We start from the raw sequence: 27237 nt of genomic DNA, 5'->3' as shown, positions 1-27237 counted from the left end.
GTATTGTAAATTGAGGGTGACAACTGTTACAAACTAAATTTGATGGCCTTTATAATAGTGTGTGAATTCATTTTAGGACTAGTTAAATTTTTAAGAATTACTTTATTGAGGCATTTTTGTATACAATAAAATCCATGTAATAAGGATAATCTTAAGGATGTTTTAAGGATAAGAAATCATATTTTCATGACTTTGGACAAATGTATACATTCACAAACTACCGCCGCAATCAAGATATAAAGGTTGCTATCTCCCAAGAAAATCCTCTAAAGAACAATTTGAGTTTCAAGGTTGAAATAAATTTAGAAATATAAGTATTCAACAAAAATTTGGAGAAAGTCATTCCATCTTGGAAAGCAGAATATTTATGGTTTTATTTTTTGGTCATTAAATTTGGATATTTTAAAATACTGAAGTGTTAAAGAATTAGAATACCTAAGAAAAATAAGACTTTTGTTTTAAATTAACAATTGTCATTTTTAATTATTCTAATGCACTAGGTTTAGTTCTTTTTTAATTCTAATCTTTATTCTCATATTAAAAGATTGGTTAACACCATTCTGCAGCATAATATCTGGAAATTGGACTTGTAAATGAGATCTGATTTTTTTTTTTTTTTTTTTGAAAAGGGGCAGTACCAGGGATTGAACTCAAGGGCTCTCAACCACTGAGCCACATCCCCAGCCCTATTTTGTATTTTATTTAAAGACAGGGTCTCACTGAATTGCGTAGTGCCTCACTTTTGCTGAGGCTGGCAATCGCAATCCTCCTGTCTCAGCCTCCCCAGCCTCTGGGATTATAGTCATGCACCACCTCCCCCCACTTAGATCTGATTTCTTGAAGCTTTGTTTTTTAAATCACCTTTCTTGAAATTACCTTCAGAGGCTACATCTTTCTTTACAGTGGATAATCTCAGTGATGGCAAATATTTGTTCCTTGATAACAGATAAAATTTTTGGTATTAGCTAGTTTGAGGACAAAATAATTCTTGATCCAAAACTTAAATATTTGTCTATTTGGTTTTGAACACATTGAACTTACTTCCTTAAATATCAATCCCAAGGTAAAAGTTTCCCAAATGTTTTGAAATATGAGAGTAATGTTGGATTCCTTCCATAGCCCTTGAGGATTATACTCATTGACATAGGCTTCATGCCTTTACCTAATGCTTCATGTGATTTCATTCTTTATCAGTAGTGCCTCATTCATTTTCTTGTTGAAACTTTATGTGATTGCATTTTGAATAGTGCCTTTTATATATGTTCTTGAACAAACTTTATTTTTCAATTCTGTTAGGGATGTTTGTATTCATCAGGACAAGAGGATTCATCTCACAGTGGTGTATTTTGGTAAAGAAGGTCTCTCTAAAGTCAAGTCTATCCTAGAATCTGTCGCAAGGTTGGTGAACCATGTCCACAGTAAAAAATCCTTGACATATAACTTTATTAGAAAAATAAGAATTTCAGACATTTAAAGAGTTATTAATTTTGAATAGTTACTATTAAGAAGAATTTTGAATAACTACAACTAGGAAGTTGACTGAGCATGTGGGTGGTAAATGGTGATGATATATGTTCCTCATTTCACAAGCAACCCTACACAACTCATCTTCCTTTAATTGTTAGCAGGCAGCCTGGCAAAATCAGGATGCTCTCCCTTTATGGCCCACTTACCTATATGTTTGCTGCTGCTTTCCCTTTTTTTAAACCTAATCCCTGCACTTTGATACCATCTTCTGAGCATGTCACTTTTCTTTTATTCCTTCTTCTCCCCCTATAAATGATACTTAGGTCCCCCATATCTTTAACAAACAAAAAAAAAAAAAGAAGAAGAAGACCTAATTCTACAGTATGCAGTAGCTACTGTTATGTTTCTGTTCTTTCACAGCCAAACCTCACCAAACAGTAGATCTGTAACTGAGAAGTCCATATAGTACCTGGTACATGGTGGGTACTCAGGTTTGAATGAATGAATTAGTAATCTTTAAAACTTATTTTTTTACTCTTTAGGTTCTCAGCCTTTTTCTCTCTTAAGTTGTAGGTCCAAAGGTACAGCCCTCTACCAAATGCAGCTTTTCTCTGTTATCCTCGTCAATCACTTTTATACATTTGACAGTCTAATCAGGGCTTTCTTCTTGAACCATGCTTATGTTTGTAAAACAAATATTTTGTGAATGTAATATGTCATAACATATAATGGTTGAGTGTCTTCTCTAATCATACCAGTTCTGTACACCTTACTTGTTTCTTTACCTTTCTGCTAGTTTTTGGTCACTCCCTAAGTGTTTAGATTTGGCCAGCCTTTCTTCTCCAACCATACAACTAACATTGATTGAATCCTACTTATTATATTCTGGGGTACACTACTTGGGAGTCTGACTGAGGTAGTTGGAAGAAGACTGAGCATAGCTGAGTACATCTATACCCTGCAGGGACTCTCATAGCTTTGATATATATAAACAGGGTTCATTGTCTTCCCCTTCTCTATACCAGTTCAGTGTGGCCCTCTTTCAGCTCAGAGTCAGACCATTTTCACACGGCCATAGACCTAACATTTGAGATACAGAGTCTTTTACTCATCTTTACCTGTAATTGCCTTTGATGAGTTACTTCCTACTTATGTCAAAGGACCTCTTCTTTCTTCCTTCCTTGCTACTTCCACTATCTACCCCAGTTCCCCCTCCATTTCTTCCCTCCCTCTCTTCCCTTCTTATTGTTTTTCAATTGCCTACTAAGTACCAAGCATTCACCCTAATATTACTGAAGTTGTCTCTATGTTGTAAAGACACTTCTGTGGCATATGGTAGAAACTTACCTTGAGCTTGCTTAAGGAAAATAGGAACAGTATTGAAGAAACTTGAATACCTCCCAGAAATGAAAGGATTGTTGTATCCAAATTTGGAAAAGAAAAATAAAAACAACTTTGGGTCTCAGTGACTGGAACCAGAGAATTAAATACCATCAAAATTCTCTTGTCATTATCTTGTCTGTTTTCTCTGCATGTTGACTTCATTCTCCTGTTGCAGATTGGCTTCTTCCACATGGTGAGGGATATGGCTGTTGGCGGCTCTGGGCTCACATCTTCTCAGCTTTGCCATCAGAGAGGAAAGAGCTTTCTCCCAGCTCCCGTTGAGGAAATCCCAGGAAAGGACATTTTGCCCACTCTTGAGCCAATCACATTGGCCAGGTGGGGTGGGGGTTTTGTGATTGACCCCACTTGAGCCTGGTCCCCACTCCTAGGACATTATGTGGTTGGGCCGGGTAGAGTGAAGGGTATTCTGTGATCAGTGTTTTACTTGGTACTGGACATGTGGGGTGGCAATGGACAGTTTCCACAAAAGAAGGGAAAGGTTTATATGACATAAGATAAGGAGAAGAATATGGACACCCAGAACACTTAGAGTCCAATCCATGCATTATTTGAGCTTTTACTTCCATCTCTCCATTACCCAAGCTATACTGTTGTAGGAGTAATCTTCCTCACATGTTCCTGTTTTTGATTCAGCTGTATCCCTAGTGCAGTGGTTCTCTAGCTTTAGTGTCAGAGGCACCTGGAGGGCTTACTGAAACACAGAGACTTGGTTCCACCCTTGGCCTCTGAGTCAGTGTCTGAGGTGGAACCTGAAAATTTGCATCTAATATGGTGCTAGGGAGTGCTGGTGCTGTGGGTTTGAGTGTCTCAGGGTGAGAACCACTGTCCTAGCAGAAAACCTTGCTGACTCCCCCCTTGTCTTTAGGATACTGACCAAGTTCTTTAACTTTGCATGATAGGTGTACCTCAATCTGAGCCTCCTCTCATTGTTCCCATGTTAGGGTCCCTTTGTTCCCATCTGATTTGTCTGACCTCTAAATGCTTTCTTTCTTACCTCTTTCACTTTTGAGAACAATTATTTGGAATGACCTGTACACTTACCACTGACTTCAGGATTTTAACCCAGGCATAACTCAAGTTCTGCTTCTAATATCTTCTCTAACTACTCCACACATAAGCAGTCTCTTCCCAGACCTGCTATTCATTTATTCATTCATTCATTCAGCAAATATATATTGAACTCCTACTCTGTGAGGAGCACTGTGTGCATGGTAATGAACAAAACAAAATCCCTACTCTCATGGAGTCAGGAAGACATTCACACAAACATGTCTGGTGATACTAAGGAAAACAGCCAGGGAAGAGGATGGAAATTAAAGAGTGGGAGATTGGACTACTTCTGAAATGGTATCTGGAAATATCCCCCTGATAAGGGGGCATTTATGCAGAGACCTAAAAGATATCAGAAAAGCTCTCTTTGTGTGTATCATCTATGCCCAGAATTTATTATTATTATTATTATCATCATCATCATCAAATATTATGGCTATTTTTCCATGTGTGTATTTCTTATCTCCCCAGTAGGTTTTTAAAATTTTAAGGGTCTGTGGCCACTTGGTAACTGGAAATCTCATACCATACCACCAGCATATTTCCTCATATGTGGGCAGTTAGTGAATATCTGTCCCTGATGATGGGAAGCTGATGATTTCCTTTCCCTTGTGTGAATGTAGAACCAACATAATAAAATATTTGAAGTATAAGACATTTTGTAAGTTCTATTGAAGAAAAAGCATTGTTAACTTTAAGTGGGACTTAGCATTTGTTGTATGTGCTTTCCTCATAGTGAGTCTAATTTTCACAATTACACCTTGGTTTCATTGAATGAAGAATTTAATCGTGGACGAGGACTCAATGTGGGTGCCAGAGCTTGGGACAAGGGAGAGGTCTTGATGTTTTTCTGTGATGTTGACATATTTTTCTCAGCCGAATTCCTTAACAGCTGCCGATTAAATGCTGAGCCAGGTGCGTAAAACGTTGGTAGATGAGCTGAATTTAGAATTTAGAACAGCATTGGCATGTCCCATGTTTTGAATCAAGTTAATTTGAGGAAAAGGAAATTTTAATTAAACGCTAGGATGTTTTTTTCTTGTTAGGTATAATTTAACTAAAATACATAATTTAACTGAAATAATTTAACTGGAAAATTTGACCCTCTGAAATTCATATCTTTTGTTCTCTTGGAACCAAATTCTATTGGCTACATTTGAAGTCAAATAAAGAAGGCCAGGAATAGAAGACTGGAAATTGATGAGGAGGAAGCAACTCAGGTCAGAAAAAGAACCATACAGATGGTGTGGAGATGTGAGAGTGAGAAATATCCAGTCTCAGGCAGATAGTCCACCCCCATACACGTGCATGTGCACACATCTACACATGTGCACACTCATGCAGGGGTCTGGATACAGGTAGTATTTGGTCTCCAGACTATACATTTTGGGGTTGTTTCCTATACTTTGCTTTATGCTGTAGATATTTTGAAAATAAATGAGCAAATGACAGTTTTATAAATCAAATTTTATTTTAAATTTAAAATCAAGAGTTTTCTGTATTAAAGAGTCTCAACAGGAAAATAAGTTCAGTAAATATATATTATATAACATGGTGATTACAGTTAGTGACAATGTGTTATATACTTAAAAATTGCTAAGAGAATAGATTTTAAATGTTCTTGCCATAATAAAAAGTGTATGAGGTAATAGTTAATTGGCTTGGTTTAGTCAATTCACAGAATATACATACATCAAAACATTATGTTATATACCATAAATATATACATTTTTCAATTAAATCATTTTTAAATAAAAGAATTTCATATTAAATGTTTTTATGTGGAACTCTTCGTATACAAAAATGACTAATTTCTTATTAGTGAGTTTGATTGGGAAAAGTTGTCAGGCGCTCTCTCAGAACCCAATGAGTAAATGTGGGTTAGGTATGTTTTTTTTACTTAAGACAGCATGAAATTCAAAACATGGAAGTTGAAGGAGACATATTTGCTCAGTGTAAAAAAAATATTTTTATATCCAGAAATAGACCATCCTCTGAGAAGTTGAGCATCCCTATCCCTTAAGTGAGTGTGAATGAAGGTGTCATGTTCATTAGTTATGCATCTTATAGTAAAAAGGCTGCTGTCACTTCTAGGCTGCTTGATGGTTATTGAGCACTTCATGCTACCATGATTGAATTCAGTCATATCAGGGTTTCTGTTTTGAGGGCAAATGGGCCAGTTATCCTTTAAGGTCCTTAAGATGCTATCAGTTTGAAAGCTAATGCCAAGGTCTTCTGTAAGGGCTATTAACATCAGATATTTTTAATCCTTATCTAACCCAGCTTTTCCAGATCTTAGTTTAAATCTGTCTGCAGTTCTGTTTTAATTATTTCCTACATATCTATGCATTGTACAGTATTCACTGTATTTGCAATTTTTTAATATTTATTTTTTTTAGTTGTAGTTGGATACAATGCTTTTATTTTATTTATTCATTTTTATGTGGTGCTGAGGATTGAACCCAGGGCCTCACATGTGCTAGGCGAGCACTTTACCACTGAGCCACAACCCCAGCCCTATTTACTGTTTTTGATTATTCTGTTTGAAGGGTAGATTTAACTGAAGTTTCTAAGTTTTTGGTATTGTCAGTTATTAATCTACATCTAGTGCTGCTAATTAGATGAAATAATGAGTAATAGGTGGATCACCTAATTAATAGCTCAGAGAATTCATTTGTGTATCTCCCCAAAGTTCAAGGGAATAAATATATGAAGCATCCTTTAGTCTGTTTTAATCTCTGTTCTTTTGCAGTTGTGTTTTCATAGCCTGACCTACCAATATGTCACAAAATCATCATCATGTTCATCAAATTGACATAACGTTCTATAGATTGAATATTGATAAAATAAATATTGCTAAAATAAAATCATATGTGATTACAAAAGGACTTTAATAAAATCTCAATATATAGAGAGTAATAAAGATCAATTCTTCATCTTACAACTTTCTTGTATGATATAAACATATATTTTAATTTATAGGTAAAAAAGTGTTTTACCCTGTGGTGTTCAGTCTTTACAATCCTGCCATCGTTTATGCCAACCAGGATGCACCACCACCTGTGGAGCAGCAGCTGGTAAGACTTTTACATTGCCAGTTAGGAAAGGCTGTTTTTTAAGTTTGTTGTACAAATAGGAAACAGAGTTTCAGTTATTATAAACACATTCCCATGTCTCTTTCACACTTCCAATCCCCAGTAAAATGCCTTATTGCTTCAAAATTGTCGGCTGGCAAGGGTGAAGGGGTTGGGAAAAGTTAGATTACAAAGAAAAACTTCATATTCTGGAATTTGAAATTATACGTTTTTGCCAACTTATTTTTACTAATACTAAAAGTTTAATTTTTCAAAACTCTACTGACCAGGGGTGGGCATATAGCTCTGTGGTAGAATGCCTACCTAGCATGCAAAGGCCCTGCACAAAAAACAAAAACCTCCACTAACTAGAAATTAAAACTCCTCTGCCAAATCAACTAAGAAGAAAAATTATACTAATTATACTTAGACAATCATATATCAAAACTTATGGTTGTTACCAAACTGTACTTACGTATGTCATTTTAATTTTTTAAATAAACATTATTTTGGAATAATTGAAGTTTACAAAGAAAGTCAAGAGTTCCTGTAAGTCCAGCTTCCCTAAATTTTTAAATAACCATAGTACATTTGTCAGAATTAAGAAATTACTACTGGTGAGTTACTGCTAACTATACTACAGATTTTATTAGAATTTTACCATTTTTCCTACTGGTCTCCTTTTTCTGCTCCAAGATCCAGATACCAAATTTCACATAGTATAATCTTTTAACGTTAGAGTTAAGAAAAAGTAAAAACAAATGAACTAAATCATCAATTGAAAACTCCAAGGAAAGCAGGAGGAAAGAAAGATAAAGGTAGAAATGAATGAAGTAAAAATAGATTGACAAATATAGGAGCTTATTGTTTATGTGCAAAAAATCGTTTTTGTAAATATAAAGTGGGCAGGGGCTGGGGCCATGGCTTAGTGGTAGCATACTTGCCTGGCATGTGTGAGGCACTGGGTTCAATTCTCAGCACTGCATATAAATAAATAAATAAAGGTCTATCAACAAAAAAAAATTTTTAAAAATATATATATACACACATATATATGTGTGTGTGTGTGTGTGTGTGTGTGTGTGTATATATATATATATATATATAGTGGGAAAATATCGGGTAAAAAAACTACATTGAAAATTAGAATATGAATCCATGACAGAATTAAGTTTACATAGTAAGCTGAAAAATTCTAAATAGAAGGAAAGATTTGAGAATCTATAAAATATTAAACAAGAGAAGTTCTTGTTAGAATTTTATAAATAAGAAGTGAAGAAACTTAAAAGCCTTTTAAAAAATTAGAGCAGTTATCAAAAAGTTACATTGTATATACATAAATGTTTTATTGATGAGTTTTTCCATACTTTCAAATAGGTAATACTAACACATTATAATCTACTTAAGATATTTCATCTTGATATCAGTACATAGTAGAGCATGCACACATACACACACACACACACACACACACACACACTTCCCTCCACTTTATCTGTAGGCCAGTATTACTTAGGAATATTGACACTAAATTAGAAGGACAAACAGCACTGACATCTACCTTATCTGATACCCCAAATCCTTTTAAAATTAGTTATTAAAAAGAAATAGGTACATTAATATTGGAAAATGAGAAAAGCCATCAGTAGACATAAATTTTGAGAAACCTCTATCAGGTTATAACAGTTGGCATAGGATTGCTAGAGGAGAGAACAGTCTAGAACATGTTCAGGAGAGCAGTGAGTAAAGATGAATCTGCTTTGCATTCTCTGAGCTCATAGCAGATAGGGAGTAGAGGGAACCCATGCTGAGCATCATAAGGATCAACCATTAGGCCACAGAAGTGCCTGTGGTCCCTGGAGCTGGAGAGGCAGGTCAGGGTAGATAGGAAACCCCGCTAGACTCCAAAGATGAGCCACTGTGAGCACATTCTTCCTGTGACCCTGTTATGCCCCTATTCTACTATTACTGGAGATAGTCCCCCATAATCATGACTGAAAGCCATGGATTTTTGAAACAAAAATAAGTAGCAATTAACCAAGACTAAACAAATGTTTAAGGAAAACCAGTACTATTAAATTTTAATAAACAGAAAAATTAACACATGAGAATATGAATGTAGGTATAAAATAACTTTAAAATACATATTATCTTTATGATCATTAGAGAAAACATTAAAAATCTTAAAATCTTATGATTTCTTAGTAAAAAAGGACCAGAACTTGGAAATTATGAAAAAATAGAAATCAGTAAATGAGCTGAAGAGTGGAATCGTCACAGATGAAATGGCACATATGACCAAGAAATAATGAGAGAGAAAAATGAGACATGGAGAATCAGTTCAGAAGCTCTCAGATTGTTTAATAGAAGTTCCAGAAAGAAAACAAAAGAGAATGGGGCAGGGAGGATAGGGAAGAAACCTTGGCAGAGATAAGGAAAAATAAATCTTCCTGGCATTTGAGAGCAATCAATGGAAAATCCTGGTACCTTCCAGAGACACTAAAAATAGCATAACCCAACTTGTCCACAAAGAAGTAAGAATCAGATTAACATTAACCTTCTTTTTGATAATATTGGTGCTAAAAAAATAAGCAACACCATGAAAATTCTGAAAAATAATCTTTGATTCTACAGTCCATATTTGACCTACTATTTGAAGGTAAAATAGACATTTTGGACACTGAAGACTCAAAATTTATTTCTCACAGATCCCTTTTTATCTAATTTAGCAGAATGAAAAATGAGAGAGGAAGACTAGACAATAAAATAGTGATCAACAAACAACAACCAAAAAACAAAACTTTCAATTAAGTCTAAATAGTTATGCTGAAACAAGTATTTTGCTTTTGAAAAAGCAAATAGCAATTTGGGATTAAAAAATCGAAGGGTGTATACATGGCATATAGGTGTGTTTTACCTAGCTCTGTGAGCTGAGAGAATCTAAACCAGTGACACCCCAATAGTAACAAACATAACCAGTTCCCAAATCTTGTTTTTTAATATTATTCTCCAGTAAAAGGAACCAAGGCTCCTTGGAAAAATAATTGATTGTAGGACTAGAAAAGGAAATATACAAGAGGAGCTTAGAGCATTTTCTAGCACCAATAAATAACAGTCTTAAATGACAGAGGATGGAGATGTGTCAAAGAGTCTCAGGATCCAACTAAAAATCCTCCTATGGAATAACTTGAGCAACAAAATAACAAAATAATCTAGACCTGAATTATAACCTAAAGCATAAAATAAATATCTGTCAGTCCATCCTGAGATAAATAAGTGAGTAAATAAATAATAATAATAAATGAATGGATAAGTTACATTAGGTTAATAGGGAAAAAGAGATGAATCTTACTTACAGAATTTCAGAGTAGTAAATACCCCTCTTCCAGAAAGTGGAGCTAGGTAACTCACTCACAAATTATATAATATAAAAAGAGAAAATTAACTTTTTTAAAATTTATTTTTAACTGATGCATAAAAATTACACATACTGAGGCTGGGGATATAGCTCAGTTGGTAGATAAAAATAAAAATATTGTGTCCAACTACATCTTGCATGCACAAGGCCCAGGTTCAATCTCTAGCACCAAAAAAAAATTACACATATTTATGGGTATCATAATATTTCCATAAAGGTATACATGGTGTTATGTTCAAATCAGGATAAACACATGTATTTAAACATCTATTGTTTCTTTTTTTTTAAGTTGGAAACAATACCTTTATTTTATTTATTTATTTTTTATGTGTTGCTGAGGATCAAATCCAGCACCTCACATGTGCTAGGCAAGCACTCTACTGCTGAGCCACAACCCCAGCCCCCATCTATTGTTTCTTTATGGTGAAAACATTTAAAATTCTTTCTTCTAGATTTTTGAAATATGCAATACATTTTTGTTATTTATTGTCACCCTGCTGTGCAATAGCACATCAGAGCTTCTTATTCTTTTTTTTTTTTATAACAGTACTCACTGATCAACCTTTTCCCATCCCTTCTTTCTCCCAACTCTCCCCAACCTCGGGTAACCACTATTCTACTTTCAACTTCTAAGTTAAACTTTTTTATATTTCACATGTAAGTAAGATCAGAAAATGAACCAGATCAGAAAATGCACCAGGCACGGTGGCACATACGTGTAATCCCAGCAGCTTGGAAGGCTGAGGCAGGAGGATCATGAGTTCAAAGCCAGCCTCAGCAAAAGCAAGATGATAAGCAACTCAGTGAGACCCTGTCTCTAAATAAAATACAAAATAGGGCTGGGGATGTAGCTCAGTGGTCAGATGCCCCTGAGTTCAATCCCTGGTACCAGGGAAAAAAAATCAAGAAAATGTCAGTCAGGAACCCAGCAGATATTAATCCAGGGATGAAGAAATACCTGACCATTAGTTCTCAAAACTGTCAAGGTCATCAAAAACAAGGAAGACTTAGAAACCATAGGCAAGAGGAGACATAACAATTGAATGCAATGTGGTGCTCTTGACTAGATCTGGAACAGAAAAAAATATATTCAAGGGAAAATTGGTGAAATCCAAACAAAGTCTGGAACTCAGTTGAGTGTTCTTTAATTTTGACAAAATACACTGCAACAATGTAAGATAAGAATGTTAGGGGGCTGGGATTGTGGCTCAGTGGTAGAATGCTCGCCTAGCACGTGCAAGGCCCTGGGTTTGAGTCTCAGCACCACATAAAATAAAAATATTGTGTCAATTACATCTAAAAAATAAATATTTAAAAAATAATAATGTTAGGAAAAACTAAAACTGTGTGAGGAAAACTGTTTACTGTTAATGCAACTTTCTGTAAATCTAAGTCATTACAAAATAAAAAACTTTAGTAAACTTAATTGAAAAACTAACTAAAAGACAAAAATAAGTGCCAGATAGAGTCAACACACAAGCCTGAAAAGGAATGTAAGAGCATGCTAATATTCTAGTCTGGCTTGGAGGGATGTGGAGAAGAATGATTTGAATACTGATTCATTTTAGATGTTGCATAGCAAAATAAGTTTAAGCACTTCAGCTTCTCATTTCACCATTTGTAACCGTTGCAAGTTGCCTAATTTTTCTAAGTTTCAGTGGCCTCACTTAAGACAAAAACTGCTCTATTTAATGTTTAAAATTATATTAGAAGTAAGTCAATAGTAAACACATAATAGAAAAAATGAGCTAAAAAACATTTGATAATAATCCACAATAAACATTTAAATAGTCATCCTTACTAGAAATAAATTAAAATGACAATATAATATGTTTTTCTGCTGCTTTTTTTTTTAGTTGTTGATGGACCTTTATTTTATTTATTTATATGTGGTGCTAAGAATCAAACCCAGTGCCTTACATATGCTAGGCAAATGCTCTATCACTGAGCTACAAGCCCAGCCTTTCCTGCTGCTTTTAAAAATCATAGCCATGCAATGAGGCTAGTAAGAATATAGGCCAGCTCCATGGGTCAAGGAGGTTTCAACAGGTTTATCCCTCTGATCCAGCAATTTTCACTTCTAGGAGTCTCTCCTGAGCAAATAATCAGAGCTGTAGAATAGCAAAATATATATAAACTGGCAATATTAAAGGCAAGCAAAACTCTTTTTTTTATTAGTTGCTCATGACAATACAATGATTTTGACATATCATACATTTGATTCAAATGGGGTATGAATTCTCATTTTTCCACGTGTATAGATTGCAGGATCACATTGGTTATACAGCTACATATATACATACAGCAATACTAGTGTCTGTTGTATTCTGCTGCCCTTCCTATCCCCCCTCCCCTCCCCTCCCCTTCCATCACCTCTCTCTACCCAATCTACTGTGACACATTTCTCTCTTTTTTTTCTTCCCCCTCACACCATCATATATGTATTTTGTATAATGATGAGGGTCTCCTTCCATCTTCCGTGCAATTCCCCTTCTCCCTCCCATTCCCTCCCACCTCTCTTCCCTATTTAGTGGCAATCTTCTTCTCATGCTCTTCCTCCCTACTCTATTTTGAGTCACCCCCCGTATATCAGAGAAGACATTCGGCATTTGTTTTTTAGGGATTGGCTAACTTCACTTAGCATAATCTGCTCTAACGCCATCCATTTCCCTGCAAATGCCATGATCTTGTTATTTTGTAGTGCTGAGTAATATTCCATTGAGTATAAATGCCACATATTTTTATCCATTCATCTATTGAAGGACATCTAGGTTGGTTCCATAGTCTAGCTATTGTGAATTGTGCTGTTATGAACATTGATGTGGCTGTGTCCCTGTAGTATGCTCTTTTTAGGTCTTTTGGGTATAGTCCGAGAAGGGGAATAGCTGGGTCAAAAGGCAATATCACAACAGACACTACAGAAATGCAGAAGATAATTAGAAATTATTTTGAAACCTTATACTCCAATAAAATAGAAGATAGTGAAGGCATCGATAAATTTCTTAAGTCATATGATCTGCCCAGGTTGAGTCAGGTAGATATACACAACTTAAACAGACCAATATCAATTAAGGAAATAGAAGAAGTCATCAAAATACTACCAACCAAGAAAAGCCCAGGACCGGATGGATATACAGCAGAGTTTTACAAAACCTTTAAAGAAGAACTAATACCAATACTTTTCAAGCTATTTCAGGAAATAGAAAAAGAGGGAGTACTTCCAGATTCATTCTACGAGGCCAACATCACCCTGATTCCTAAACCAGACAAAGACACTTCAAAGAAAGAAAACTACAGACCAATATCTCTAATGAACATAGATGCAAAAATCCTCAATAAAATTCTGGCAAATCTGATACAAAAACATATCAATCAGATCGTGCACCATGATCAAGTAGGATTCATCCCTGGGATGCAAGGCTGGTTCAGTATATGGAAATCAATAAATGTAATTCACCACATCAATAGACTTAAAGATAAGAACCATATGATCATCTCGATAGACGCAAAAAAAGCATCTGATAAAATACAGCAACCCTTTATGTTCAAAACACTAGAAAAACTAGGGATAACAGGAACTTACCCCAACGTTGTAAAAGCTATTTATGCTAAGCCTCAGGCTAGCATCATTCTAAATGGAGAAAACTTGAAGGCATTCCCTCTGGAAATCTGGAACAAAACTCTTAATAATAAAATGATAAATTGAATTGTAGTACTTACTGTGGTGAATATTATGTATCAAAAGGAAAGTGTGTATGAAATGTACAAATGCAATGCAAATGTAGGTGTATAAAATTAAAAGTAGGATATGGTATGTATAGTTTATGGCATATATAATTTCTGACATTTTAATGATAATAACTAATACTTTAATGTGCCCTTTACTATGTGCACAGTACTATTCTGTTTTGCCTACATGTTAATTCATTGAATCCTCCTGACAACCTCTGCAGTAGGTGCTATTATTACCCCCTCTTAACAGATGAGGGCACAGCTGTGCTATGGTTGAATGCAAGCTCAAGTGCATAGCTGGCTGGAGGGGGCCCAGGCAGCATGCTCCACACTGTCAATTCATGTATTACACAGACTGCCTCTATTGTATTGAGCCATCAAATATTGAGGGCTCATTCTATGTCAGGCAATATTAACCTTTGGAACCCCAGAACCCTACAGACATGGTGATAGCTCGTAAGAATCCTTATTCTAGTAATAGAAGAAAGTGGAGGTAATCATACAATACATGCCATGCAGATCATTAAAACAGGCCAAGTTGTAAAGACTGAAGTGATTTCTGTGGTGTGTTCTGTCAGAAAGGCCTTTCTGAGAGGTCACTGTAGGAGGAACTATCCAATGGCAGGAACCAGCTAAATAGTGATTAGGGCAAGTGGTTGCAGCAGAAGGAACAGCTGCTCAGTCTCCTATGGTTGGACAACAACCAGGAGACAATGTGCACAAAGCTGATCCAGGTATGATGTTCCTACCATCTCCAGAAATGTCCTTGTGGCTATGCTGCAGATGATTCATATTCATTATGACCAGAATCCAGTTCTTCATCGTTCCTTTCTGGGATGGCCCTTTCCCTGGACTCCATCTCCAAGAAAGACACCCACTGCAGATCCTAAATCTTTCACGTTAATACTTTCTCTCTCTCTCTCTCTCTCTCTCTCTCTCTCTCTCTCTCATACAGACCAGAATAATCTATACCACTTATTTTCCATTTGTAGTTATAGTCATTGCCTCTTAACTGGCCTCCCTTCTTACCTCTTCTAGTTCGTTCTCTGAATTCCAGCCAAAGTGATCTTCCAAAAACATCACATTACTTCTTCTCCAGCTCTTCAAAGAACACTCATTGCCATTAGGATAAACCTGAACCACAGGTACATCCTTGTGTACCACAAGCAGTTATGGCTTGTGGTCCAAGTCAGTCCTTCTACCTTGTTTTATATAGCCTATAAATTACAAGTTATGTTTACAATGTTAATAACTAAAAAAAACATTAAATAATATTTCATAACACATGAAAATTATATGAAATATGAATTTAAGTGTCCATAATAAAGTTTACTGGAACACAGTACACTCATTTGATTATTTATGGTCAGCAACTACTTTCACAGTACAGGCACAGTACAATAATTGTGACAGATTATATGCTACTTGACCCTGAAATATAGACTCCATGGCCTTGTATGGAATAAGTTTGCTGAGCCGTCTCTGTACTGTAGTCACCTCTCCTTCTGACTCTAGCCTTTAGTCTTCTCCATCCCTAACCTACAGTGCTCTCCCATTTGCTGGCTTTTGCACAAATTGTTCTTTTTCCGGAACTCTACCCTAACATATCATCTTTCACTTGTTCATTCATCTAAAAGATCCCACTCCAGCTTCATTTCCTGAAGGAAACTGTCTTAGCATGCTACAGTTTGTGTGAGGCACCTCTCTCTTTTCTCTTGTTCTTCTCACATCCAGGTTCTTGCTTCCTACCCAAGTCAAGCTCCATGGTCAGTCATAGCCACAACCTCTTTGCTGTGTACTCACCTCCTTTGTTCCTTGCTCCTTCCAGTGTTCCCATAGAACTCCAAGTCTATCACCCAGACCCAAATCTTAGGATGTATAACCCTAATCTATAGACTTTAGAGTCTCAGGCTCCTTGACTGCTCTAGAGTCCTGTGCCTTACACTTTCATCATTCTCTGTCCTTGAGGCCACACTGGACTCTCATAACCATCCCAGTACCCTTCACCCTCCAATTATCTTGCTTACTATTTCACATGGAAAAAGAGAAGCAGCCAGAAGTTCTCTTCCTCATTATCATCTCAAGAGTTCTGTCAGCCTTACTGCCTCAACTTATCACATTCCCAATGGAATGTCCCATGTCCCTTCATAAGACCAGCTTATCCTTTTGTGGTAACCTCTGTTGTATTTATAAGGACCTCCTCTAGCCATTCTTCCCCTCTCCTGTCCTAACATTTGCCTCTTCTAAATTATTCCGATAACCATACAAAAATAGCATATACTACTTATCTTTAAGAAATACTAACTGCCCCTTCTTGACTCCAGAGCCTCATTTTCTGCTCTTGCCACAGTCATTCCCTTGTTATTTGTTAAATGCTACAAGCATACTCCTGCCAGAGTCATCTTGCCTGCTGCTCTCCTAGTCTGCAATGATTTCTTCCACATAATTTGCCTAGTTGCCTCCTCATGTCAGTCAGGTTCCTGCTCAAAGTTTACCTCCTCAGAGAAGCCTTTTATGGCAATTATGTAAGAAAGGCTTTTCTTCTGTCATGTTACTTCTTGTCCTGGCATGTATTGCCACCAGAATATATATGTATTTATTTGTTAATTTTCCACAAAGCCCTGATTTTACATTACTTTCTGTACTTGGAATTCAGCAGTGACAACTTCATTTTGAATTTGGTTTCCCTCATGGTGGAAAAGAACTGAGCATTTCCAAGCTTTGTATCTGCATCCTGCATGAGGGATTGGCAAACTTTTCTGTAAAGAACCAGATAGGAAATATTTCTACTCAACTGCAACACTGTAAATTAAATAACTTACAAAAGCAGACAGCAGTCCAGAGTCAGCCCAAGGCCATAGTTTGCTGACCCTTGCCTTATACCATCCAAAAAGAACAAGTGAATTTTCTAGTAGTTCTCTAGGAAGAATAAAGGGGCTTTGTTTTCTGAAGTCCCCAACAACCCTCCCTTTTTAGCTTGTTGGCCTGAATTTTGTCTAATACCTAATGGTTGTCTCTTCCCTAAAGTAAGTAGAATGAGATTTTCTCATTGGTGTAAAGTACTCAGGGCTTACTCAGAAACTACCAGGTGACAGGAGTTTCCCAAAGTTCATGGGATGCATGGGGCCAGGTAATTACCAGAACAAAACTGTATTATCAAGAGGGGGGCTGAGAAATGTGTACTGGGGAGGCACCCAAATAAGGTATTTGTATGGTTAATCATGGTGCATTGCAGTGTAAATTTGTGCAAGTCTTGTCCTCCTAGAATGTATGCCCCTTGAGGTCAGGACTGCACTATTTGATTATTAGTTACCAGCTTGCACCTTGTATAGAGCTCATACACTTTCATCACTTGCAAGTGGTAAAAATCCTTGGCTCACACAGATTACTATATTTTTGGGTTTTTTACAAAGTTAATAACAAAAATCCTTTGTCAGTCATATAAATAATAGGAAAAAAGTTTTCTTTGGAAAAGAACTTGATTCGTTATTGATTAAAACTTCTAGTTCTCGAGGAATTAAATTGAATTTTTTCTTTTTTTTAACTTAAGGTTCACAAAAAGGATTCTGGTTTTTGGCGAGATTTTGGCTTCGGAATGACTTGTCAATATCGATCTGATTTTCTGACCATTGGTAAGTTTATCTTACATTTAAGGATGGGACTTTACATATTTACTATAGACCTTATGGTGTTTTTCAAAAATTTTTCATACTTGAGTATTTTTATTTCTTTTTTTTCAGGGGGGGAGCCAGGTTACTGGGGATTGAACTCAGGGGCACTCAACCACTGTCTCAGCCTCCCAAGCCACTAGGAATAAGTGTTTTTCTTTTGAATCATGTATGTCTCAGGTTATATTTAGAAATGTAAAAGGCAAAGTGAGTTTATATTAATGTCTTTGACAAGCAGAGATAAAGATAAAAGTGTAATATTTACTAATTCCTTTGAAATCAAAACACCACTAGTTTTTTAAAACACCTATTTGGCATGTTGCCTAAATTGTAGTTGATTGCAGTACTCTTACAAAAGGTCTCTCTATAACCTACTGTAGTATTCCTGGGTTGTTACAGCTGCAAGTAGTCTTAGGTAATCTAGTTTAAGGATTTTCATATGTTTTCATTTAAAGATGAACTTCTTTTTTGTCTATTGAACTATTATGCAAAATTCCATTGTTTAGGAAAAGAGAGATTTTCTTTCCAGCCTGATTGAAGTGGGATTCAGTGGCTTAGTTGTTCATCCCATAAGCTCAAAGATGTGGTGAAGAATCTGATCTAGCCAGGTGTGGTGGTGCATGCCTGTTATCCCAGTAGCTCAGGAGGCTGAGGCAGGAGAATCATGAGTTCAAAGCCAGCCTTAGCAAAAGCAAGGCACTAAGCAACTTAGTGAGACCCTGTCTCTAATAAAATATAAAAAAGGGCTGGGGATGTGGTTCAGTGGTTAAGTGCCCCCTTGGTCAATCCCTGATACCAAAAAATAAAAATAAAAAGTGTCAGAGAATAGTTCAGCAAAGCATGCTGACCTGAATTCCATGTCTCCTGATTCATTTAGTGATTCCCTTGCCACATCATAGTAGAAGTCATATGTCTTATGTACATTTTAATTCCATATTACATTTATTTTTAAAATTAGCCATTTGTTTTGGAAATCCCTCCATGTTGTCTCTTTATAGGAAATAATGATAAAAAGACTCTTAAATGAAACTAATGCCCTTTTCCCTGATTTCTTGTTTAGTATAACTTTAAGCATTCACTTTCAAAAGCAGAAATACTAATCTATCTTAAAGTTCTCTGATTCTGTTTTTAGTTCAGATATACTGTTGAGTTCTTCTAATGGTTTTCTCATTTCAGTTATTTTAACTTCAGAATTTCTATTTGGTTATTTTTCTATAGATGTAATTTCCCTTCAAATAATATGCTGTATTTAATGAGATATTGTTATCTTACATTCTTATACTTCTTTAAGCATGAATTTTTTTAATACTTTGAATATATTTATAATGGCAACTTTGGAATTTTTGTCTGTTAAAGCCTACATCTGGGCCCTATCATAGGGCCCTACATTTTTTTTATGCTTTTGTAATTTTTTTCTTAAACTGGACATTTTGGCAATATATTGTGGCAACTCTGGATACTGATTCCCCTATTTCTATGGCTTGTTTTTCCTTTTTCTTATTTATTTATTGACTTGGCAGGACTATTTAGTGAATTTTCCTACCTCCACCCTAACTCCCCATCAATATGAAGCCTCTGATGTCCCTCCTCAGGACATGTGCACAATCTTCTGAGGTGGCACTGGATTTAGCAGGCCTCTCTTTGACTCTTTCCATGCCCTTGTTGGTATTATTCTCAACTGTTAGGAATCACTGATTGCTCACTAATTGCTATCTTGTTTGTGACAATATTCGAATGCACTGATTGTTCCGCAATCTGAACCAATTAAATTAGGCTTTTTTTCAGGGGTAGTTTTTGAGGCAAGTGTTTGGACCCCAGAAGGGATGTTCTTCCTGTCTCTGCCCTCATTCTCTCTAGTAAACTAACTGGTCTACACAGTTCAGGTTTTGCCCTCATGAAGTTACCAGCCTCTGAAGTGCTTAAAACCAAAATCTCCATTATTTTCAAGAATCCCTTTAGACTTGAATTTTTCTATGCCTTGTTTCAAATTAAGTCACATTCTTTTGAGCAGTTTATTCTTGTGGACTGTCTCTTCCCTTAGGAAAAATTTCTGAGCAGCTGTTCTGGAGCTGAGAATAGAAACAGTAGCACACTTCTCATAAAGCAGAGGTGTTCCCTTGCAAACACCTCTGCTTTATGAGAAAAATGCTGGATAGGGGCAGTAAAGCCCCCAATATTTTCTGTCTGCCTTGTCTGGAGTAGAGCTTCCACACTAAGTATGGACTGGTGAAAAGGGAGTTTCCCATTTGGAATTTTGCCCCTTTTATTTGGATCTCCTCTTTTCTTCATTTCTTCTATTATTAGTATTCCCATTATGTATATGTTACACCTTTTGTAGTTGTCCCACAGTTTTTGGATATTCTGTTCTTTTTTTTTTTTAACTTTTTTTCTCTTTGCTTTTCAGTTTTAGAAGTTTCTTTTATATCCTCAAGGACAGAGATCCTTTCTTCAACCAAATCTAGTTTACCAGTGAGCCCATCAAAGGCATCCTTCATTTCTGTTACAATGTTTGTGATCTGAAGCATTCCTTTTGAATACCTTCTTAGAATTTCCATTTTGCTTGTATTACCCACCACACGTTATCTACATTTTCCATTTGATCCCGTAACATATTACTCATAGTTGTTTTAAATCCCCAACCTGATAATTCCAATATCCCTGCTGTATCTGAATCTGGGTCTGATTATTACATTCTCTTCAAATTATTTTTTTCCTTTTAGGATGCTTGTGTTTTGCTGTTGTTGTTATTGTTGTTGAAAGCTGGGCTTTATGTACTGGGTAAAAACAACTGCACTAAGTAGGCCTTTGTGATGTGGTGATGAAGTGTGGAGAGAGGAATGTTATTCTATAGCACTATGATTCGGTCTCAGTGTTTTAGTGAGCTTGTGCCTCTGGACTGTGAACTTCACATATCCTTTTCAGTCCCTTTTCTCTTCAAAGACAGGATGGCTAGAGGGGCTAAAATTGATTATTTCCTTCACCCAGGTCATTTAGACTGGGATTAAATAGTTTCTCCTGAGGTCTTGCCTTTTTAATAAGAACAGAATGCTCTGGCATATTTCAAAATGGTTACCTTTGCCTCCCTCCCCTTGTCAGAAACATGAGAGGATCTTTCTCTGATCTTCAGTATGAGAACATGGTAGAACTTCTAAAGGTAAAACTCTCAAGTGTGGGGATCCCAGTATCACTGGGGACCCCAGGAATTTTTAACTCTCAGATATGTTTACACTGAGCCTCTAGCAATTTGGCAATTATTGGTTTTTCTCCTCTGTACTGTCTCCTGTAGAGATTTCTTCTCTAGTAACCTGTGATCCATTTTATCTACCTATCAGTCTCTCTAAAAAAATTGGGGGGGGGGGGCAGAATTTCACCCAATGACCTCATTTCTATGAGCGATCTAAAAGGAATTGTTGATTTTTTCAGTTTGTTCAGCTCTTTGTTAGGACCAAGTGATGATTTCTAGGCTCCTGAAATGCCAAACCAAAAACCAGGAGTTCCCCATTTATATTTATGTATCTGCATCATTGTATTTGAAGAGCTTATTCATAGCTGTAAGGACAAAAAGCTGAGATGTAATCAGACATAGCATTTTGTAAAGCTATAACTGTTTAAAGCAATCCTTTAGAGTTTTCATGACTATTGTCTATCCTGCAAATGTGAAATTAAGTAGGATACAATTATTTGGAAGGAGACACAATTGAGAAACTTAGCCCTTATAAAATTTTTCTCAGCTTTTAAGATATTGTTTTCTTACTCTTCAAAAACTCCAAGTGGTTTGTGTTATACATACTTCTTTTAAAAGTAGTTCAGCTTGAAATCAGTTTAAAAATAATCTCAATTCTATTTCCCATATCATTGTCAGCCCACTATAGTTAGCCTCTACTTTGTAGTTCCATCAGAATTATTCTAGGCAAGGTTATAAATAGCACTTATGCTGCCAAGTATATTGATTCTTTTTCAGTTCTTAATTGAGTAGCACACCTGCCAGCTTCTTCCTTGAGGCACTTTCTTATTTTTTTTCTATTTATTACAAGGTGTGGTTTTTTAATTTGTTCTTTTTAGTTATACATGACAGTAGAACATTTTGATATATCATACATACATGGAGTATAACTTCCCATTCTTGTGGTTATAAATGATATAGAGTTACACTGGTCATGTATTTATATATGAACATAAGAAAGTTATGTCCAATACATTCTATATTTCCCATTCCCATCCTCCTTTTGCTTCTCCCCATTCCACCCTGTCCAATCCAGTGAACTTCCACCTCTTCCCTCCTTCATCTATTTTGTGAGTCAGCACCCACATATCGGAGAGAACATTCAGCCTTTGGTTTGGGGAGATTGGCTTATTTCACTTAGCATGGTAGTCTCCAGTTCCATCCATGTTCTGGCAAATGCCATAATTTCATTTCTCTTACGGTGAGTTGTATTCATTGTGTATACATACCACATTTTCTTTATCCATTCATCTGTTAATTGGAACCTAGACTGGTTCCACAGTTTAGCTATTGTGAATTGAGCTGCTATGAACATTATGTAGCTGTGTCACTATAGTATGTTGAAGTCCTTTGAGTATATGCTGAGAGTGGGATAACTGTGTCAAATGGTGGTTCCATTCCAAGTTTTCTGAGGAATCTCCATAGTGCTTTCAACAATGGTTGCACTGATTTGCACTCCCACCAGCACTGTATGAATGTACCTTTTTCCCCACATTCCTTGAGACACTTTCTTCAGTTGGTTACTGAGATGCATCTTTTCCAGAGGTTTCCACTGATCTGGGTTCACTTTTAGTCTCTTTTGCTGACTTATCTTTCTTCATAAGAAATTGACATTTTTTTTCCTTTTCTCCTCCTCCTCCTCCTCCTCCTCCTCCTCCTCCNGCATGAACCATTTCACCTGGCACCCCACCACCACCACCACCACCACCTATTGAATTTCTTCAATAATTTTATTCATTCCTGTGGCTATAAATCATCTATGTATCCATTCTCAGATTTATATCCAGCTTGACCTTTTCTTCTGTTCTCCCCTGAGGAAAGTTTCCTGTAATCCAGAAAAACTCAAGTCTTGAAGGATAGTTTAGGTGATTTGTATTTCCTTCTCTTTTATTGACCATATAGAACTTTGAAGTTTACAAAGTATTCTCAAATATCTAATCTCATTCTGATAGTCTCAGCAACTGAACTTGAGCTCTAGAGTTTAACTAAATGTCAACATGTAACTGGACTTACAAAGCAGGAGTTCAGGTCTCTATCAGTGATTTTTTGCTGTACCATGTCATCTCACTTGAAATAGAACATTTAAACTATTTATTGTGTCTGCTTGTGCTCTGGCTGTCAGGCAGTTACTTATGGTGTCAATTTTGATCCCACAGGTGGATTTGACATGGAAGTAAAAGGTTGGGGTGGAGAAGATGTTCATCTTTATCGAAAATACTTACATGGTGACCTTATTGTGATTCGGACTCCAGTTCCTGGTCTTTTCCACCTCTGGCATGAAAAACACTGTGCAGATGAGCTAACCCCTGAGCAGTACCGCATGTGCATACAGTCCAAAGCCATGAATGAGGCTTCTCACTCCCATCTGGGAATGATGGTCTTCAGGGAAGAAATAGAGATGCATCTTCATAAACAGGCATACAGGACAAACAGTGAAGCTGTTGGTTAACAAAATTGTTAATGTATAACAGTATAACCATAAACCAGCACTATTTATTTAGCCTTAATTCCAGTTCCAGATATTGTGCCTCTTCCAGAAAAGACTTGTTTATTTTTAATATTCTTTCCGACATTATGTTGGCAGTTCAACTTGATAGAAGAAGAAAAACAAGTGTCTCAATGCAAAGCCTATTTGACAATACTGCACTGTGGAATAGTAGACAAAATGAAATCTGGTGTCTGCCCCAAAAGTAGATTTGAGTCAATTTTCTGCCTGGTGCCCATGTTCTGATTCTGTGAGATTGCATGCTGTGATTGCATCTGGTGAAGGGATAGAATATTCTAGGCACATTGCTACAGAGGAGACAGTGGTACAGACGTGGTGCAGGGACAGGTACTATTTCTTCACTTCACCTGCTGACCACTAAGTCAGTCAATCTGATTTTTGTTTTGTTTTTCTTTGTTTTTTTCATGGTACTGGGGATTGAACTCAGGGGCCCTCTACCACTGAGCTGTATCCCCAACCCTTTTTATTTTTTGAGACAAGTTCTCACTAACTTGCCAAGGCTGGCTCCAACTTGAAGTCCTCCTGTCTCAGCCTCCTGAGTAGCTGGGATTACAGGCAAATACCACCACACCCAGCAATCTGCTTCATTTTTAAAGGAAGACTATTAACTTTGGTTAATAGCTTAAAAATCCTTTTTTACTGAAGCAGATAATAATTAATTGACATATCTGAAATTCCCAACCAGTCAAGAGATGACAAAAACCAAAATCCCTTAACTTAATATGGCTTAGCCCCCAAATGTCTGTTTTTAAATAAGTGGATAATAGTAGAAAATAGTTTAGAATCTATTACTTGATTAAAAATATGTTGTTACTCTATCAATATGTTGGTCAAAGTTGCTATCGACTGTTTTGAACAAATGTGGAAGCATTTTTAACAGAGCATTTAATATGTTGGAATGCAGGATACTAGCTATGTTTGATCATCAAGTTTATGTGAGTGAGAGATATCAGTGCCTTCCTGAGGAGGCTCAGGATAGATGAGCATAGCATGTGTTTTTGCTTTGTATTATCTCATTTAGCATGGATCCATATGTATTGTTATCCTTTATTTTATAATGTGTATATTTGCTATATCTGTATTTGCATAATTACAATATTTTGAATTGAAAGAGAATTTCTGAGGGGAGAAAAAAGCAATTGAATGAGGTATATACAATAAGACCAATCTGATTTGAGAAAAGGGAAGAAAGGGAAGGTAGTTTGAATAAAAATCTGAATTACAAACTATTTTAGAGAAATATATACTTATAGATAGAATGTTTTAATTGAAGTATATATTATATTAATGAGACAAGATGAATAAGAAATTATATTCACATAGGACTATACTACATTATTTATCACACATGGATCTTTTGCCATTAGGTCAATTGCTAGATCCAGAAATTAGAAGGTTAAAGGCATTGCATAAACTTTTTTATCCTTTGAATTTTAAAAGGGACCTACTATTTGTATACAAACCCCTGAAAATTCATAGAAGAAAAATTATTATTCATTTTGCTCTGTAAGTCATATTATCTGAAATATTATATTACAAATTCCAAATTTCTAGGTGCTACATGAATTAAATTTTACAGTAACTTAACTAATTATTTTTACATATTTTAAGTTGGGGTAGCGTTAGGTATTTTTAAAGATGTGTAAAATGTCCTCTGAAAAATTAATTCAGGCTATTGTCCCTTTTGTATGCAGTTATTTATTATGAAGACCAGTAAATTATGGCATTTAAAATGAGAGAACTTGTTTGTAATGGTAAGTTGCAGCTTGTTTTTTGAGGAAATCAAGTTATTTTACTTTTACTTCTATTTTTTAAAACTCTCTTCTAATTTAAAAATAGAAAGGATAGAAGGTAAGCAGGAGAAACATTACTGTTTTGACATTAAAATGGTACCAATAAAATATTTTATTACCAAAAGTTAAATGAAAATTATTTCTAGTGTAAAATGTCACAAATACAGAAAAGTATATAATATGCAATTGTGTATAAAGAACAATGAAGCAAACAGCAGTATATGCCACCTGGATAAAGATACAGGATATCACCAATGACAGGCCCCTGTGGCCCTTCTAGAGCACATATCCTTTCCCTTTCCACAATAGTCACCATCTGATTTTTGTGATAATTTCCAGTTGATTTTTTTTTTGTCATAGTTCCTCCAACAGTGTATCTAGAATTCTGTTTAATTTTCCTTTTTAAAGTTTTTTATATATTATTTCATACTATATTCTTTTAGTATTATGTTTTGAGATTCACCATATTAACCTCAAAACTGGTTCATTTTTATTACTGAATAATATTTTATTGTATGAACACACTGCAATATTTATTAATTGTTCTATTTTACTGATAAATACTTGGATTTTTTCTAATTATTTGTTGTTATTCTATTGTTGGTAGTTTTTTGGGTTGTATATAGTTTTTTGCGGCGTGTTTGCTTTGTTCTTAGAAGCAGTGGTGTCGTAAACACCACTCTACATGCTTCTCACAAGCTAGTATTTCTCTAGGAGTAAAAATGCTGAGTCATTGGGTGGGTACATGTTTAACTTACTTTCCAAAGTGGATCACCTTCCAGTACTGGGAAAATTTACTTTTCATGCTTGATAATACTTATTATCAGTAGTAATTCTTGCCGACCTAGTGAGCTTTAGGCATGAATTGTAGTTATAATTTGTATTTCCAGTGTTTTTGCCCATTTTTACCAGCTCATAGAAATTCTTCATATTCTAGATACCAATTTTTCTTGATTAAATATTTATCGTAATCAAGATGATTATCTTCTCCCAGGATGTGGCTTCTCTTTTTCCATTCTTGATAGTACTTTTTTTTTTAGTTGTTGATGGATCTTTATTTTATTCATTTATTTATATGCAGTGCTGTGAATCGAACCCATTGCCTCACACATACACATGTGAGTTAAGCACTGTACCACTGAGCCACAACCCCAGCCCTTGATTGTACTTTTTGATGAGTAAAAATTAACTTCAATTTGACTAGTCTTTTTTTCTTTATGATTTCTACTTTAACGAACTTTGTTTTTTAGAGAAGTTTTAAGTTCATAGCAAAATTGAACAGAAAGTACAGAGCGTTACCATTCAGTAGTCCCACCTTATCTACAGTTTTACTCTTTGCAGTTTGGGTTACCTGTGGTCAGCTGATCCAAAAATATTAAATGGAAAATTCTAGAAATAAGCAATTTAGAAGTTTTAAATTATGCACTATTCTGAACAGTATGATGAATATTCTGAGCAGTGTGATGAAATCACATGCCATCCCACTCCATCCTGCCTGGAATATGAATCATCCCTTTGTCATACTATGTAGTACCCATCTAGTTATCAGATCCACTGGCATGGTATCACAGTGTTTGTGTTGAACTTAGAAGGTCAGTAGTAGCCTAACCCCATGTCCCAGTGTCTATGTCATTTATCTCATTTTATCACATAGGCATTGTATCATTTTACATCTTAAGAAAGGTAAATATAGCACAACAAGATATTCTGAGAGAGGGACTGGGGTAGTTTGGATATGAGCTGTACCCCAAAAGCTTCTATGTTAATGCAGGAATGTTCAGAGGTAAAATTATTGAATTATAAGAGCTGTAACCTAATCAAGCCATCTTAGTTTGAATGGACTGGATAGTAAATACGCAGGTAGGGCATATCTGGAGGAGGTGGGTCACTGGGAAAGGGCCC

General features: G+C 35.8%; 1 protein-coding gene across 6 annotated transcripts in view; it reads left to right on the top strand.

Moving 5' to 3' along the window:
• Csgalnact2 (chondroitin sulfate N-acetylgalactosaminyltransferase 2) overlaps positions 1 to 25459 on the top strand; it is a 37524-nt gene extending 12065 nt beyond the window's left edge. For 3 of the 6 annotated variants that reach the window (XM_048807556.1, XM_015498935.2, XM_015498934.2), the window contains 5 exons: positions 1297 to 1398; positions 4658 to 4836; positions 6904 to 6998; positions 17696 to 17777; positions 23193 to 25459. In XM_048807556.1, the coding sequence (XP_048663513.1) occupies positions 1297 to 1398; positions 4658 to 4836; positions 6904 to 6998; positions 17696 to 17777; positions 23193 to 23485 (751 nt within the window). In that variant the 3' untranslated portion in view covers positions 23486 to 25459. Of the gene's footprint in view, positions 1 to 1296; positions 1399 to 3025; positions 3187 to 4657; positions 4837 to 6903; positions 6999 to 17695; positions 17778 to 23192 lie in introns of those variants that run through there. The other 3 variants (XR_007349243.1, XM_048807557.1, XM_048807558.1) reach the window with 3 other exon arrangements.
• Positions 25460 to 27237: the final 1778 nt, after the last annotated feature.

Source organism: Marmota marmota, unplaced genomic scaffold, assembly GCF_001458135.2.
Source record: "Marmota marmota marmota unplaced genomic scaffold, marMar, whole genome shotgun sequence".
In the NCBI taxonomy this organism is placed as follows: Eukaryota; Metazoa; Chordata; class Mammalia; order Rodentia; family Sciuridae; genus Marmota; species Marmota marmota.
The sequence above is the reverse complement of the archived record's forward strand: the minus strand, read 5'-3'. Positions and strand labels throughout refer to the sequence as shown.